The sequence below is a fragment of the Malus domestica genome, chromosome 15 (genome assembly GCF_042453785.1).
Source record: "Malus domestica chromosome 15, GDT2T_hap1".
In the NCBI taxonomy this organism is placed as follows: Eukaryota; Viridiplantae; Streptophyta; class Magnoliopsida; order Rosales; family Rosaceae; genus Malus; species Malus domestica.
In genome coordinates, this window is record NC_091675.1 from 6,426,684 (window position 1) to 6,444,800 (window position 18,117).

The 18,117-nt window shown below is 35.7% G+C and overlaps 1 protein-coding gene across 1 annotated transcript; it reads right to left on the minus strand.

Annotated features, from left to right (window-relative positions):
• Positions 1-221: 221 nt before the first annotated feature.
• Positions 222-5,452, minus strand: LOC103415461 (carotenoid cleavage dioxygenase 8 homolog B, chloroplastic). Its single transcript, XM_008353792.4, has 6 exons — positions 5,107-5,452; positions 2,018-2,761; positions 1,729-1,922; positions 1,093-1,282; positions 871-973; positions 222-658 (listed from the first exon to the last, which is right to left on the minus strand). The coding sequence occupies exons 1-6, from the start codon at positions 5,422-5,424 to the stop codon at positions 513-515; spliced, it is 1,695 nt and encodes a 564-aa protein (XP_008352014.2). The 5' UTR covers positions 5,425-5,452; the 3' UTR covers positions 222-512.
• Between the last annotated feature and the right edge of the window lie 12,665 nt (positions 5,453-18,117).

An 18,117-nucleotide genomic window follows, 5' to 3' on the forward strand; every position in this document is an offset into this window, starting at 1 on the left:
GATCAACAGATTGAAAATTCTGACCATTTCTTACGGACGTACTCTCTGCATGTAATTAGTTACCCATATTCTTATCTGTATGCCGAAATTGTTTGGTTAACTTTTGATTGAGTTTTAATTATCATATTCTTTTTAAAGACTGAATGTAATTATCAAATAAGTTTCAATTTTTAAAAAAATTTAAACAAAAACTGAAAATAAAATGAATATCAAACGGCCCATAAGATGGTGAACTATTTTTCGACAACCCTACAAATATAGTACATTATACGCAACGCTCACTTAAAAGCTTAAGAAATATGAACAAAGATATGTCACACTGCTATACGTAGCTTTAGCCTATATCTATCTGCTTATATGTTATTCATATCATATAACTTAATGAATAGCATATTTTTGTGTTCCTAGCTAACCATGACCAACACATCAACGCATTTGAAGTGGGTACATTTTTTGGCTAGCTGTAAATAACGAAACTGGAACTACCACTGGCTAGTTCATAATTTCTTTGATTATTTGAAGGGAACCCAGCATCCATGCAGTCCATATGGAAGACCATAGGGGAACTTTGCCCTAGCAATCTCTTCGAACGTTGATCCATCTAATAACAACGCATATCCATCTCCATTTTTCGCACTAATCATCGATATTACAACACCTACATCATGTACATATAAATGTCATAAAAATTGTTCCAAACGAACTCTTTTTTGTTTTTCTAATTGAAGGTAATTTTATAACATTAATGAGTCGTTTAATAATCATATTGTTTTTTACTTTTGACAAAAATGAAACTAAAAAAAAAATACTTTTGTGAATTTTCAAAATTTTAATTAGTTTAATTTTTAGTTTTCAGTAAAGTAATCTCACCATCATCTTCTTCGGTCGCCCCAGGACGGGCCACAAAGAACGGTTCGGATGGCACTGCCCCTTCATCGTACCAATTCTTAGCTTTCTTCTCTACCAAATCAATCTGCAAACATATATTCAAAGAATTTGAATAAGAAATTAGCTCGAAATCGGTATGATATAATACAAAGTGGAAAATGGAAGTAGGGCATGTAATTTTGTAACTTTAATAATTAACTATACCTTGGTGAGGGTGTTAGGAAAGTTGCATGGGCGCTGAGCTCCGCAAGCATAAGCGTATCTGTATTTTTGGCCCAGAAAAGCGGGGTTTATGCTGCACATGTCCATCCCTCTTCCATGCTCATTTGGGTCTAGTGCTGCCTCCAAATTTCCATATGGACTCCCATCCAGTGGTATTCTGAATCTACCAACCCTGTGTTTTCCATCAAAAGAACAACAACAAATTAGTTTACAAAACTTAAGTAATAATCTAATCATCAATTTCTATGTTATTTATTTTATAAAATTTATATAATTTACACATTTAGTCTCCTTAGCATTACCCAACAAATTAATCGCTAGCTCCACGTTAAATTGAATACACAATATTTTTTTGTCGGTGAATTTAGGTCACATATTGAGTTAATTTTGTGCTTTTTATTTTAGAAAATGATAGAGAATTATTATTGGCACTCCAAAAATCTAGTTGTCCACTTCTCATAAATAGTATTTTTCTTTCTAAATATAGAGAGTTTGAAGTGCACAACTACATTTTTCGATTGCCAATAATAATTTCAAAATAATAAACATGGTAAAAATTCAGCAAGATAACTTTTTTGTTGCTTTCATAGTAGATAGATATTCATGTCATGTACGTACTTAGCATCTGGTAGTACATCTTTGCCAGTATACGACCGAAGATTTTGTATCTTAAGCTTGTCCAGAATCGTTGTGTCAGCGTTGTGTTCGCAACAATCTGCAATGACTGCAGTCACCCTACCATCCTCATCTGTCTCCTCATAAGCATTAATGAAATGGAACGTAATGTATAATGGAACTTCCACACTCGCCACCTTCAAAACAAAGAAATTGTATACAATTAATAAATCAAAAGAAGAACAAAAGCAAAATAGTTAGTACCCAAAACATCAGATTGGTAGGAACTTACAATGTTGCCACTAGCTTTACACATAACATGCATAAACGCCTTGGAGTCAGGGTGCCACTCAAACTTGTACAAGGGAGTGGGTTCGGCCTTGAGCAAATTCCCAGCACAATACCTCAGTGGCATCTCGGGCACAATGATGTAGTGCTCGGTCACAGGGAAAGAGTGCACCCAACCCGGAGCCGGTCCACGGCTACAATCAACCCGCCCGATCACCTTCCTCTCATTAGTACCCGGCTCCATCCTGACTGCCAAATATCCTGGGTTGATTAAATCCGGCAACAAAGTCAAAAACTCGGTATCGGTCACGATAGGATGTGCCGAGTGTATCAAGCCACCCAATGTGTCACTGTACTCAAATTTCCCTACAGTTTCCAAGGTAGCCGGATCAATCACTATTGACCCTTTCTGGGTCTCTGTGAGGCACACAACCCGACCATCGGCGAGCTTAACCACTCCGGTGTTGGCGTTGTCAGTCAGTGATGCACCGGAGAATAGGTTGGCTAGCTCACCAATATAAGATAGGAAATTGTTAGGCTTAGGGACCTCAGAGAATTCACGGAAACATAATTTGTTGTTCTTCATGGCGGCTTTGTAGGCCTCGGATTCGATCTGGCGGTGGCCAGCAGTGAGGCGACCGTCGTGGAAGTGAAGTTTGACGAGCATGGCATAGCCGTCAAAGAGGTGGCGGAAGTTGTAGTCCCCGACGTGCCACAGCCCTGGACCATTTCTTAGGTACGTCCCTTTCTGCATGTGACATTAAGTTAATTATGAGCTAGCTGTATATTCGATAAATGTTCACCTTTTATAATAATATGGTGCTCAATAAATTTGAATCATTTTGTCTATAAATACCTGTAGATCGAAGTATTAGAAATACATTTGGAATGAGACACTGATACGTTCTGAAGCATAAAAATAAGGAAAAATTAGTATCCGGTCCTTAGTTTTTACTGTTCATTAACTAAGACCTTATTAGTTCTCAAATTTTGATTCAAGTCCCTAGCATTAATGTGATAATGAATTTACTTGTTTATTATATAATTTTTTAATATAAAAATTAGTAATTAATTTAGGGTTTAATACTGACACCTCTATTAAACTTCTAATTAATTTTCAATTCAAACATTTCCAAAATAATAAAAAATTAAATTAAATTAAGTTTGTACCTATTAGTTTTTTTTTATATATAAAAAGATTCTCAATTTTTTAATCTTAAATGTACCCATTCATATAATTTTTCAATTTTTTTAATCTTAAATGTACCCATTCTCAAATATATCAATTTTTTATATGTAAAATGTACCCTTTTTTTAATATAAAATCCATTCAAATTTTTTAATCCATGTTTAAACTTATATGGGTACATTGTTTTTCGTTGATTTGAGAATGTATCCATGTTTTGGTACAATAACTTTTTTTGTTAATTTTGGTTAATGTACCCATACATATATGTATACACACACACACACAATATAATAGAGAGTATAATTTATATTTTATTATTTTTAATCCCATAAATTATGGGTTTTATTTAAAATCTCATTAATATAAACAATTACAATTTTCAATTTTTTATTTTTAATTAAAAAAATATAGTAACTTACATTATTACATTAATGTCAGGGACCTCAATCAAAAACTAAAAACTAACAAGGTTTCAATCAAAGAATATTGATAGCTAAGGACCGCATCTAAAGTGTCCCTAAAAATAATTGGTAAAAAAATAAAAAGAAATGATAAGGCAAACGTCAATGACATTCTTGTCGAGGAGTTGTTGTAGCATTTTAAAAGTAATTAAAGTGAGGAATATATGTGTACTTAGGCCAGCACCACGTTTGTATGTGGCGATCGACAGAAAGTTGATTAATTTATTAATCATATTTAGCACTAGCATTTAGCAAGAAGACACACATCAAGGACAAATCTTCTTTCTGTGTGCGTGGTAGGCCTCTCACTTACGACGCAATAAAGATTAGAAAGAAAAAGCAGGATCAAATTAATGGGAATAAGAAAAGGGTTGAGCTTTCTTCTATTCCTATTTCCTGCAATTTACTGAGTAAAAAAGTTGTAAACATACCTTACTTTGGCTCACAACATCGTACCTAGTTATTTGGCTCTGTTATTGTTTATTTTTTGCCTAACCGTATCCGTTATTGTTTAATAAGTACCTAAAATCTCTTAATTTTTTACGTCATTTTAAATTGGTCTCAATTTTTTTAAATATTTCTAACAAGTACCCAACCTATTAAAACATCATATCCGTTAAGCCCAGTTAAATTTCTGTCAAATAATTAGGGTTTACTTCGTCTCCAAAATTAATAGAAGGTCATGGAAGTGTGGTTTCGACAACTAACAATCACCACCACCCCCATCAGGCCATCAACTCCAAACCCAACACACAACCACCAACTACACCCTATAACTCAAGCACCCAACATTGAGAAGAAGGTCATGGAGCTTGTTTCTGTTTTTGTGATTTCCTCATTCACCGATTCTTGGCTCGTAAAGCTTTCAGTTCTTTGTAGACGGTGAAGATGGTGGTGAGTGCATCACGGTAGTTTATACCATTTCAGCATCTTCCATGACCTTATTTGCGATGTTGGCGGCTTGAGTTGTAGGGTGGAGGTGGTGGTTGGCTTCCATTACCTTTTATTGATTTTGGAGACAAAGGAAGCCCTAGTTTTTTTTTTTTTTTTTTGTTGAGCAAAAGTAAGCCCTAGTTAATTTAACAGAAATTTAATTGGGGCTTAACAAATTGTGACAGTTTCAATAGATTAGGTACTTGTTTGAAATGTTTAAAAAGATTGAGACCAATTTTGAGTAACACTAGAAAGTTGGGGGATTTTTGGTACTTAATCCAAATAAATTCTATTGTCTGGGCAATAAAAGATATGATGTTATTATGAATCTCAAACAATTTATTACGTTGAATTTTAATAAACTTGAACAGGATTGACAAGGAAATATCACTCGTCCACATAAATTCTACATTCAAGCTTACATACATGTACATGAAATCTTTAGCAACAATTCTTTGATAGAATAAACCAATAATTATATATGAAATGAATTAGTGAACGATCACATACCAGCCACAATGGTATTTCTCCTTGGACAAGCAACTCTCCTTCCCATCTCTCCTGCCGCACACTCGTCCATGCCACGTGACTCCCGTCGTAACCATTGCCGCTCTCTCTTTTTGGGGGTGGATGAGTTATTGCCGGCAATGGTGGACTTGCTACGTTTGTGGACACCAAGCTCCGACCATTGTGTTTTTTTCTAGTATTACTCAAGTTCTTCTTTAAGGGATTAAACCCATCTTTTATATGATTGGAGTTCTCAGAAACGGCAGCTGTTGGCAGCAAAGAGAAGTTTCCAGTAGTGCCTGAAAATGTTATGGAAGCCATGAATACTAGCTAAGAACTAAGCAGCTGGGTGTCAAGAGTGGGTTAAAGAGTGTGAGGTGTGCTGGTCTTTATATAGGAGGGCCTGCTGGGAAAGATTGCAAATAGGGTAAATTAACTAATTAGAAACAGTGCTAAAGTGTCCTGTGCGAAGCATCTCAAATTTGGAATCTTAATTGGTGGAATTCCCGTTCACTAGCTGACAGAGCTAATTTTTTGTCTTGTTTTTTTTTTAAGAGAAAACCATGCTGTCAGTTGATAGTTTAACTAAAGACATCCTTCTTGGAAAAGGATCATCGCCTGATTTTTTTTCTAGAGATTTTAGGGATTTTGTGATCGTGACCGTTCATCATATATTGTACGGTCAAATTTTTTAGGTAATATTTATATTTAATTTTAAATTTTAAATTTTGAAATGATTTATGACATCACGATGTACAATGAACGGTCACGATTACAGGATTCCTAAGATTCCCAGAAAAAGAATCCGACGAGGATCATTTTCCATCCCTCTTAGGCCATCTCTAACCGAACGAGGGCTAGATGGCTCGTTTTAACCCTCTAGCCCTCCAAGATATTAATATTTTAATGAACAGTACATGGTCATATTTGCCTGCATCTCCAACCGAAGGCCAAAGGGCCATAACGCTCGCTTTAGCCCTATCACAAAAAAACGTCTCCAACCGAGGGCCAAACATAATTTATTATTTAAATTTAAAAACTACAACTTACGTTTAAAAACTACAACTTAAATTTAAAAACTACAAATTAAATTTAAAAACTATAACAACTTAAATTTATAGGAAAAAAATGAGAATTTTTAAATATTTTTTTACAAATTTTGGCAAAAAAAAAAATTCAAATTCAAATCTAACGGCTAGTTGATGTCAGCATGACGTCAGCTTGCCGTTGGATTTGAATTTTTTTTTGCTATAAATAGGATGGATATTGGGCTATAATTCACACACCTTTGAATTTAATCTATTTCATTTCAGTCTCTTTCAATTCAAGTTTACAATGAATTCCAATTTTGGATCCTCCTCGAATTCCAACTGAGGGTCTTCATCCAATTCCGAATTGGAAGAAAAGTGGGCGCAAATAAGACGAGCAGATGAAGAGTCTGATGAAGAATATGAAGCATGGTGCAACACACAATATGTGGCAGCTATGGCTGCGATCATGGTGTGTCAGCCAATTGAGGAACAACCTCAATGGGGTGGCTCTGTTGCTGGTCGCTCTTACAAACCACAAAACAGAACGATGACGCATGCCAATCTAATGAACAACTACTTCAACCCTAACTCGGTGTACACAGAAGATGATTTCAGACGCGCTTCCGGATGAGGCATCATGTCTTCGAGTGTGTACTTCATAATGTCCATCAGGATAATCCATATTTTCAACAGAAGCTGGACAAAGCAGGCCGCCCTGATTTCTCACCTCATTAGAAAGTTACTGTTGCATTATGAATGATGGCATGTGACTCCCCAACTGATTCGATGGATGAAACCCATGATATGTCTGAGTCTACATGCATTGATACTTTTACTGAATTCTGTAACACAATTGTTCAGCTTTACAAAGAGGAGTACCTCCGCGAGCCAAATCAAGAAGATCTGGATCGGCTCGTTCGCAAAGCTGAAGACCATTGGTTTCCTGGCATGATAGGGTCATTAGATTGCATGCATTGGAATTGGAAGAACTGTCCCACCAGATAGTAAGGAATCTTTAGCAGAAGGTCGAGAAAGCCAATTATTGTGTTAGAAGTGGTTGCCTCGTATGACACATGGATCTGGCGTGCTTTCTTTGGAGTCTCTGGATCCCAAAATGACATTACAGTTCTTCAGCGTTCACCCCTTTTCAATTACTTGACGGAAGGTAAATCACCTCAACTTAACTACTACATCAATGACCATCAGTACAATATGGGGTATTACTTAGCAGATGTCATCTACCCAAAGTGGGCGACACTTGTCCAAGCAATTCCAAACCCTAAAAATGACGCCGAAAAGTGTTTTACCTTACACTAAAAGGCATACCGGAAAGATGTTAAGAGAGCTTTTAGTGTTCTACAAGCATGGTGGAAAATCATCAAGGAACTGGCAAGCAAGCAGGTGGAGTCGAGAAAATTTGGACTTCATCATGATGTCTTGCATCATATTACACAACATGATTGTGGAGGATGAGCGAGATAGGTATATTGATGGAGAGTCCGATGACCAAGATGATCCAAATAGGTCAAGAAGGGCTCGTGCAAAAATATACGATGTGCCTAATTTGCCTTTCAATCCAAGAATTGGTAGTATCTTTATAAATGAGTACATGAAGCGCTATAGGATGATACGTTCCCATGCCACAAACAAGCACCAACAACAGGATCTTGTTGCACATCTTTGGGCCAAAAGAAGCATGGAGTAGGCGTTTATGTTTTATGTTTTTAAAAATGTTGTTTAAATTTCATGTTGTTAAATGTTTTTTTTTATGTTGGTTAATGTTATTTAATGTTGTTTCATATTGTTTAATGTTGTTTCATGTTACTTAATTTAATTTAATGTTGTATAATGGTTACGAAGTTATAGGAAAAAAATAGAATTTAAAAAATATATGAAACAAATTTTGTAAAATATAAGTTATAGGAAAAAAAAGAAAGAATTTAGAAAAAATATAAAACAAATTTTGTAAAATAGAAGTTATAGGAAGTTATAGGAAAAAAATTCGTAAAAAAAAATAACGGCTAGCTGACATCAGCTAGCCGTTGCATTTGAAATTTGGCTTAGAATTCCTGTCGGTTATATTCGATAGAAATGCTCAATTTTCTGGCCCAGCCCGAGGCTGGCTAGCTCATTTGGGCTAGCCGGTTGGCCCTTTGGCCTTTTCAAATTATGTGGGGCCCACGAGCCATCTGGCTTAGCCTTCGGTTGGAGACGATTTTCAGGTTATTTTAGCCCTCTGATCCTCTAGACCCTTCGGTTAGAGATGGTCTTAAAGCAACTATACTGTTGCAAAGGCCTTCTAGGGCAAGTCACTATTGAATAGCCTCCAATGAACAATTATTACCTTTTGCATCTTCACCCTTACACTGAATAACCATGGTAATAGGCAATAAAATATTAGTATTTTTTAGGGTAAAAGACAGTTTACTACCCTCATGTTTCGTGGTTTTCAACATTTAATACATCAATTTTTTTTCGTCTCAGAGTCATACCTAAAGTGTAAATTTTGGGACAGTCTCATACATCCGTTAGTCAAACTGTTAACTTTGTCGTTAAATGATGACGTGGCGCCCACGTGGACAATGATTGGGCGCCACGTGTCATTAAAAAAAATTAAAAAAAAATAAACTATTAAAATAATTAATTAAATAAAAGTTATAAAAAAAATTAAAAAAAAAAATTCCCCCGATCCTCTTTTCCCCACCCCAATCCCCCTCCCTTCTCCCTCTGCACCTCTGCAAATCCTTCCTCCTGTGGAGCTCTGCTCATCCGTCCTTCCCCAGATCTCCAGATCCCTCTGCACCTCCATCCTTCCCCAGAACCCCTTCGTCTTCCACGACACACACACCCACAACCCCTTCGTCTTCCGTGACACACACACACACAGCCGTCAACTTAAGTCTTAAACTGAACTAATAGTTAATTTGTTTAGGGATTAAACGATAATTTACTGTATATTTTTATATGTTCGGTAAACTCTCGCTATCTGGTCTTAGTTAGCAAACTGGAAAAGAATTTAAAAACGGGGAGAAAAGAAAGACTGTGCTGGTCAAGACGCCTCATGCACCAGATGGACCGTCTCATCTGCCTCTCTTTCCGGGGATAGAGAGAGAGAGAGAGGTAGAGAGGGAGAGAGCAACTGCTAAAATCACCGCCGATCGGGACCAACCCAGTATGCAGTTAAAGCCCTTCAACTCCTTCAGCATCGCCTTCATGATGAGCGGCACACTCTTGCTCGTTTTCTTCTGCAGCTTCCTCAAATTCCCTTTTCTATCAACCTCAATCAAACCCATCAACGATCCGACCAAGTTCACACCCGACCCATTTACCAACTTGATCGGCGTCTTCAGGAAGTGGGATGCCCAGGTGGGTTGCTCTCGTTTCAGAGAAAAGCACAAGCTGCAGATGTTGCAGAACAAGTCTTCTTCTCTGCAGCAAATTCGCGGCGAATCGGAGTGCGGGGAGGCGAAATCGGAGCATGTTAGCGTGCTGGTGAAAGGGTGGACTTGGATTCCTGATAATTTGGATAGTTTGTATTCATGCTCGTGTGGGTTGAGCTGCAAAATTTGGATAATTTGGATAATTTTGGAGCTGCAAAATTAACTTGTATTGGGATGGAGGGGGTAGAGCTGTGGAGGAAGACGAATGGTTGTGGGTGTGTGTGTCGCAGAAGACGAAAGGGTCTAGGGAAGGATGGAGGTGCAGAGGGATTTGGGGATCTGGGGAAGGACGGATGAGCAGAGCTCCACATGGGGAAGGATGTGCAGAGGTGCAGAGGGAGAAGGGAGGGGGATCGGGGTGGGGAAGATAGGATATGGGGAATTTTTTTTAAATTTTATTTAATTAATTATTTTAACAGTTTAATTTTTTTTAAATTTTTTTAATGACACGTGGCGCCTAGTCATTGTCCACGTGGCGCCACGTCATCATTTAACGGCAGAGTTAACAGTTTGACTAACAGATGTATGAGACTGTCCCAAAATTTACACTTTAGGTATGATTCTGGGACGAAAAAAAATTGATGTACTAAATGTTGAAAACCACGAAACATGAAGGTAGTAAACTGTCTTTTACCCAATTTTTTATTTTATAAAATAATACAAAATAATCTTATTTGTAATTTCGGATAAAGCACCTAGAGCATCACAATAATTCCCTACAATTTCTTCACATCATGAACTTGGAACTTGTATATTTGGACTCCTGGCAACTTTAGGAACATAATTGGGTCCTTGTATGCACCATCGGTGCACTGGGAAGTGCAGTGATCCTAGACCCGAGAGCTTCAAGCTCTAGCTTGTAGTTTCAGGTGAGATTTCCTTGTTCCTTTGAATATTTGGGATTTTCTTGCTGGTGTTGTGATTCCGAGTGAAGACTTAATGGTTAAATTGTGTTCTTTTTGCTGTGCATGCTTCCTGTTTCGTTTTTCCACAATCCGGCGAGAAAATCCAGCGAGCTCCGTGACCAAACTCAGTCAATCTCGACCACGATTGTTACTTATAGTGGTAGAATCTTGTTCCTTTTCATTTTAGCATCATTTTTGTGCTTAAATTACAATTTTTAATGGAGTTTTAAGTCGAGATCTGAATCGGGATGAATCTTTGCCAAATATTCCTGTGTTCTCCCTCGAGAGGTCCGGTGACCCATGTTTTAAATTGTGGCTGATGTTAGCCTTGCATCACCTCTACCTCGAGCTCTCGGGCCCTCTGTTGCGCAATCGCCCACATGGGCTGGAGATGATTGCTGGGGTTATTGGGTCATCAAAGTCGCCGATCCATCGGGCTCCAGTTCCTGCTGAAGCTGCTCTTATTAAGAGCATCTCCGGCAGTTTCCAATTGTCCTTGCAATTAGGTGAAACTACCTTCTTGCCCATAAAACTTGCTCCAGTAGTGAAAAAATAAGAGGGCAATTTTGGGAAAGGCAGGTGCCCTGCTGATTATTGCAGAGGCTTGCAGCCTGGTGGATCACCAACAGATAGGGTGGCCCACCCCACGCGAAGGACATAGAGCCAACTTACTTAAATCAGGCACAAAAATAGCCGTTGGATTTCTAAACGGTCTGTCGATCAGAACCACTGGATTTCCAACGGTAAAACAATAAAAAATTTTGAAAGTTTCGACGGCTAGGATTAATTCAACTTTCAAAATTAAAAATAAAATCTAAAAATTTACCAAATTTGTAACATCCCACATCGACTAACGGAGAGGGGGTGATGTGCCTTATATGTACATGTCCACCTCTTATAACACGAGACTTTTTGGGAACTCACTAGCTTCAGATTCCATCGAAACTCCGAGGTTAAGCCAGATTAGGCGAGAGCATTCCTAGGATAGGTGACCCCGTAGATTGTTCTCATGTGAGTTTCCAGAAACAAAACCATGAAGGCGTGGTCGGAGTCCAAATAGGACAATATTGTGCTATGGCGGAGCCAGTCTGGGATGTGACAATTTTTTTTTAAATTATTAAAAATGGTAAAAAAACTTACAAAATTCACGCTTAAAATTTGTACAAAGTTCAACACACTTGCAAATTAAACAAAAATCTACAGTGATAACTATATGGTGGCATAGGACGAAGAAAAAACATCAAAAAATAAAAATATTGTGTATAGTAATCGTCCTTTTTAGTCCTTCTTCCAAACGAGTGGACTTGTACAAAGACAATTATTGTTTAGAGTGAATAGTAAGGGCAATTTTATTGCCTTGCCCTCCAAAATTGTCATTGCGCTCCACTAACTGGTAAAAATGCTCTAAACAAGTGCTTTAAACAACTGAGCTACAAGAGCTCATTACCAGCTAACAAATAGCTTACAATTTTTTATGTCATAATATTTGTGAGAAGAGTGATGCTATTTAGTGACCTCTATTAAATTAAGGACACTATTTGAATTTTTACATGTAAGGATCAATACTCATTGGATAATGTGACGTGGCAACATTTTAGTGTTTAGCCATCTATATATGTTAACAAATCAACGATTATGATAACAAGTAACATTCTCATAATAAATTGTCATTTTTATGCATGTTGATAACTTAAAGGTCTCCATATATTGATTGAACTTTTCAAAAATTATAAGTGAATTATGATTTAAAAAAAAATATTTAGATTATAATGTTTGTATGATAAATTGATGTCATGTCGTCATGCAATAAGGAAAACAATGTTTTTTTTTTATTTATAAAAAAATTCTAGGGCGATACGTCCAAATTAATTACTATATCATTTTGGTAGGGAAAATAAATAAATTAATATATATCTTGGCTTGCACACAACAAGAACTCACACGATTGGGATACCGTATATATGCAATATAAAATTATGATGATTGGGTTTCAGCTTTCAAAATACTATTTTGTGCGGTAAAATGTCATTGTCAGATATCGTATATGTTATGTGTAATTTGACTGATATATAATCGACAAGAATAAATGGACGGTATGCCTAAGAAACTTTCTTTGTAAATGATAATTGACCAGAAATTGTTGGTGCCGAAATTCAGACGAAGCCTGCACACGTATTTGGCTCGAGTGTTTTTTGGTCTCAACGCTAATGGCTCGAGGGAAAGAGAGAATAGACAAGTCACTGTTTGAGGCTGCCGACTAACAGTGTTTGGGTTCAAATGTGTGTGAAAATTGCATGTAAATCTAACTTTTTAATCAAATGATTGTGCACTGAGTGCAAAGGTGATTTAGTTAAGTATTTTTTCTTGCCTAGTGGGAACGAGCACTTAACTACATGACTTGAAATGTAAAGAAAGTAGTAAAAAATATAGTAAGATTTAGGCCATAAAGGTCAAGATAATGCTAGAGAAATCCACCGAATCGCTGGTATCATATTGGAGCAGTACAAAACATACACATCTAAGAGGGTTGTAATGTCACATCAACTAGATCATACCATGGGGTGGTAAAGATGTAAAAGTTCTAGATAGTGAGAGTGTTTGCTTCAAAAGAAGACATTGAGACTATAGATGAAGAGTTAAGAGAGTTTTTGCTGAAGAGCAATTCAGGTTGGGTTGAAAAGCAATTGGGTTGATTAATCATATAGATTGAATTTGATGAAAATCCTTAACTTGAAGGCCTCTGGCTCTATTTATAGACAGTGGAGAAGGAGCGACCTCGATCATATTGCTGAGTTGGGGCACAAGTAGATCGGTCATTTGGTGCTAATAGTTACTGTAATTCCTAGTAAATGGCCTTTAGATGTGTCTTGTGGCAGTAGTGACATAGGCATTTAAGAAAGCAAGATATTTTTCAGTTTGATCGTCTATGTACTAGACGCGGCTCGATGAGAAAACTCTTTCTGAGCCCTCATACTAGTTGGGGTGGAACGAGGTGGTCGTCTGAACCATTTTCTGAGATAAGATCCCAAATTGGGCTTCAAAGTTGGTAGGCTGTAGTCGGTGGCTTTTGCATAAATAAAAATAATTTGTCCCCATAGCATTGCCCGAACATATTGTGGTATCAAATTTGAGTCCATTTTACAACTCACATGGAATTTGAATCTTTTATCGATGTTTTGTGCACTATTTATTTGAGGATGATGCTAGGAAAACCACATATATTAGGAGATGGTTTAAATGTTTCTACAAATTGAGGTATCCTATCAATTTTGTACTTCAATTTTAATTTTATACATATGTGCCATATTTATACAGCCAACGACGATTTTGTTTGTAGAAGTACGTATAAAAGGGGAAGTCGCCGTATATTCTTTTCCTTATGCCTGAATATTTCGTATAGAATTTCAAAATTTATTCACTTTATTTTAGTATCTCCTAAGTTAACATTGAGACAAATTATACACACACAATATGTGTGTGTGTGTGTGTATCATTACATATATGTGTTCTTTTTTTTTTTTAACAAAAGTCTTGGACGGTCACACGTGAGTTCAAGTTAAATCAAACATTATTAGAGTGATAATTTAGGTTATACTTTCTTTGGGAGGAAACAAGATCGATAAGATCATCAATTATTTTGTCCCAACGTATATAGTGTCATCTTCACAACTTTTATATTTGATCGCATTTAAATTAATCTTTTCAAAGAAAATACAACCATGTAGTAAGGTGTGTTTCTGTTGGTAAACTTGTTTAACAACACATTTAAGTTATTTGAGGGATACCTTATAAACGATCACAGACCTTGAATTTTAATTGTCTGTTTTGGAGTTGACCAAGCGTGGCTATTAGATTGTGTATTGTTGCCAGTAAACCAGTTCTAGAGGTGTAAGGAGGGTGTAGCATTCTTTCTCCTTTGTTCAGAGTTTTCACAATGAATTTTCTTTAAGGTTCCAATGAGGCTCCCACAATTTTTGCAACTATTTCTGTACTGAAATACAATACCCTACAAAAGTGTCCCTTAATTGAAGCTCCCTCCATAGACGTGTGCCACTAGCAAGGGTTACGAATTCATATTAATTGGTAAATTACAATGAGATCATTTTGGTTCACTCTTAAATGAGGTGATGCACCAGTCAGTACTATGATATAGTGGTATTTATCTTCACTTATAAGTGAGAGGTCTTAGGTTCGATTTTTGTCAAAAACGAATTTGAACCATATTATTGCTAGCCCATTGTGAGGCTAAGCTCATTTCCACAATTTTAGTGTAGATAATATCGTTTGTTGAAAAAAAAAATGTGGTGATGCTCACCACCTCATTGGTTATCGTTAAATTAGTTTAGTTTAATTGATCTAAGACATAAAATCTCAAAATTTAAATTATTCTAAAACAATGAATTGATGGTGAGCATCATCAACCCATCAACCCACTTTAAGGGTGAGCAAAAATATTCCCAATTACTATACAGACCTTTATTTGACTATTATATATTTGGGTTGTGTTCTTATTGGTACATGCAGGCGGCAAGTTTTGAGCATACATAACGTCAAATATTCATCAATTTTTGAGTGAAAGAATAAATTTGCAATTGGAAAAATTAGTATTCAATCTCTAGTTACTAATGTTCATTGACTGATACCTTATTAATTTTTAGATTTTGATCAAAGTTCTTATCATTAATGTAATAATGAATTCACATGTCAGTTACATAATTTTTTTAAAATAAAAATTAATAATCAGAATTTTAATACTCACGCCTTTATTAAACTCCTACCTAATTTTCAATTCAAAACATTTCTAAAATAAATAAATAAATTAGAATAAGTTTGTACCCATTAGTTTTTTTTCAAAAAAATGTTTTCAATTTTTCAAATTTTTAATCTTAAAATATACTCATTCTTAAATATACCAATTTGTTATATGTAAAATGTACTATTTTTTTTATATAAAATCTATTCAATATTTTTCTAATCCATTTTTAAACTTATATGGGTACATTCTTTTTTCTTTGATTTGAGAATATATCCCTGTCAAGTTTAATCGAAGAAATTTACTAATATTATTAAGCTAATATCTTTTTTTTTTTGAAGAATGTACCCATGTTTTGGTACAATAATTTTTGGTTAATTTTGATGAATGTACCCATGTTTATACACACACACACACACAATAGTATATTTATATTTTAATATTTTTAATCACACAAATTATGGTTTTTTTATTTAACATCTCATTAATATAAATATGTAACATTCCACATCGCCCAGGGGAGTGGATCCTGTAAGTCTTATATGTATATTCTCATCTCTACCTAGCACGAGGCCTTTTGGGAGCTCACAAGTTTCGGGTTCCATCAGAACTCCGAAGTTAAGCGAGTTCGCGCGAGGTCAATCCCATGATGGGTGACCCACTGGGAAGTTCTCGTGTGTTTTCCAAGAAACAAAACCGTGAGGGCATGGTCGGGGCCTAAAGCGGACAATATCGTGCTACGGCAGAGTCGAGCCTGGGATGTGATGGGGCCCGAGCTGGGATGTGACAAAACAACTATAATTTTTAATTTAAAAAATATAGTAACATACATATAAATAAATTATCACATTAATTTCAGGAACTTCGATTAAAAATTGAAAACCAACAAGGTTTCAATAAAAGAATATTCATAGCTATGGACCACATCCAAAGTCTCCCCAGAAAACTTCATTTTAATCCTTAAAAAAGATGAGTTTTAGATTATAACCTTGTGTAAGATTAAAATCCAATTTTAGTCTCTAGTACATTTAATCATCTCATTTATTAGCTATATTTTGATATTTTATTTTATTTTATTTATTTTTGGTTGAGAATGAAGCTTCATTAATGAAAGAGAAATACAATTTGTGCTAAGAAATGTCTAAACCTAAACAAAGCACAAAGTCCTACACAACAAAGCAAACATAAAATAGAAACCAAGCCCAAAAAAGAGAGCTACAACCTCAGCCACAAAGGGAGGCCCACACAAATTTAGGCTCATAGGTTACAAAAGAAATAATGAACAGTAAACCCTAAGCTCCAAGAGCCAAAAACCAGTCACCACCGCTGATACCTCCACGAAGGAAGACATCACACCGAATTGAAAAATGCACCCGAACCAAAAACTAGTTATGAGAGTATTATGCAAAGTCAGTCCACCACGCCAAAGCCTTCATAGCCACACCTGCAAGAAAAGTCACCAAAAGTAACAGGAGGAGGGGAGGGCGAAAGGGGTGTGTAAAACACCTTTGTTCCGACGTGAATCGTTCCACACTTCGCCCAATTTTTCCGGTAAGCCGGATTGACAGTGAGCTTTGAAAGTTGGGCCTTGTGTCAAGATATAGCCCAACACTCCGAGATCTAATTCCTGGTTATGAGTTGGAAAGGATGAAGGGCAAGAAGAGGGAGGTAGGAGAAAAGGGTGTGATGGGGAGGGAGGAGGGGGATGGCGGTAAGTAGCAGTTGGTTGAGGAATGGGTACAAAACTAAGACAAGAGCTCATAAAAAAACATAGAACCAGAGAAGAAAAGGACTAGAAGAAGGAAAAATAGAAGAAGCAAGAGAGAATGAGGACTGCCACCGACCCAAAAGCCAAAGGCTAGGGCCGGCGGCTAAGAAGGGTTTTCTTTTGGAGCTTTTTCAGAGAGAGAGAGTCCCGACCGTGTGCTATTTTTTTATTTTGATGTTTTATTTATCTTTTTGTTTTTATTTTAATGTATTAATTACATTTAAATTTAATTTTTATTTCATTCATCATAATATATTTTAATGTCTATATTTAGGCAACTAATTTTTTTATAATATATATTCCTATAACAATTTTGCATGTTCTTCATTTAGGTACATTAATACATTTGAATATTTCAGTATATCCATCGATACAAACATATAGGTACATTAATTCAATATAATGCATTTCGGTACATATATTTTGGTACACACGTTTGAGTATTGACTTTTAGGTACATTAATTCAATATACTATATTTCGATATGTACATTTTGGTATTGACATTTAGGTACATTAATTAAATATAATACATTTCGGTACATATATTTAGGTTCATTATAATATATTTCGGTACAATCGTGTAGGTACAAATATTTCGGTACAAAAAGTCAATTTTATATATTTTGGCACAGTCATTTCTATACACTTATGTATTTATATATTTTTGTATCACAAATTTCTTTTAATATTTTCTCATTTATGTTCATTTATAATTAAAGAACTAAATATGTGCATATTAATAAAATTAAAATTTAATGTGGAGAGATTAAATAAAAATACACATTAAATAACAAAACTTGAATATAAATTTTGATAAAAGTGCACTTCAAGGGATTAAATTGAATATTAAATCTAGTAGCAGATTTTTTCTTTTAAATTTTAATCTTTTGCAAGTACCTGAGAATATGGTCAATGAAAAAGCCAAATTTGAAAAAAAAGGCATCTTTTTTGTTACAAATTTTGCGAATATGCTAATTAATCATATCATCGTGACATCCTCAAAATAACACTTCATATGAAAATTAATGGTGACAAACAAATGGTTTTCATTTAGGGAGCTTTTAATTAATTTCTTTACATCTTAACCACGAGAGGAGCTACATGTAGACCGACAG

What these genes read in the sequence shown, in the direction of transcription:
- LOC103415461 (XM_008353792.4), bottom strand. Translation starts at nt 5,424, where the DNA reads ATGGCTTCCATAACATTTTCAGGCACTACTGGAAACTTCTCTTTGCTG. An exon ending in GATGTACTACCAGATGCTAA is followed by an intron (nt 1,283 to 1,728) that starts GTACGTACATGA and finishes TGGAAAACACAG; the next exon opens with GGTTGGTAGATTCAGAATAC. An exon ending in TTCCTAACACCCTCACCAAG is followed by an intron (nt 974 to 1,092) that starts GTATAGTTAATT and finishes ATATGTTTGCAG; the next exon opens with ATTGATTTGGTAGAGAAGAA.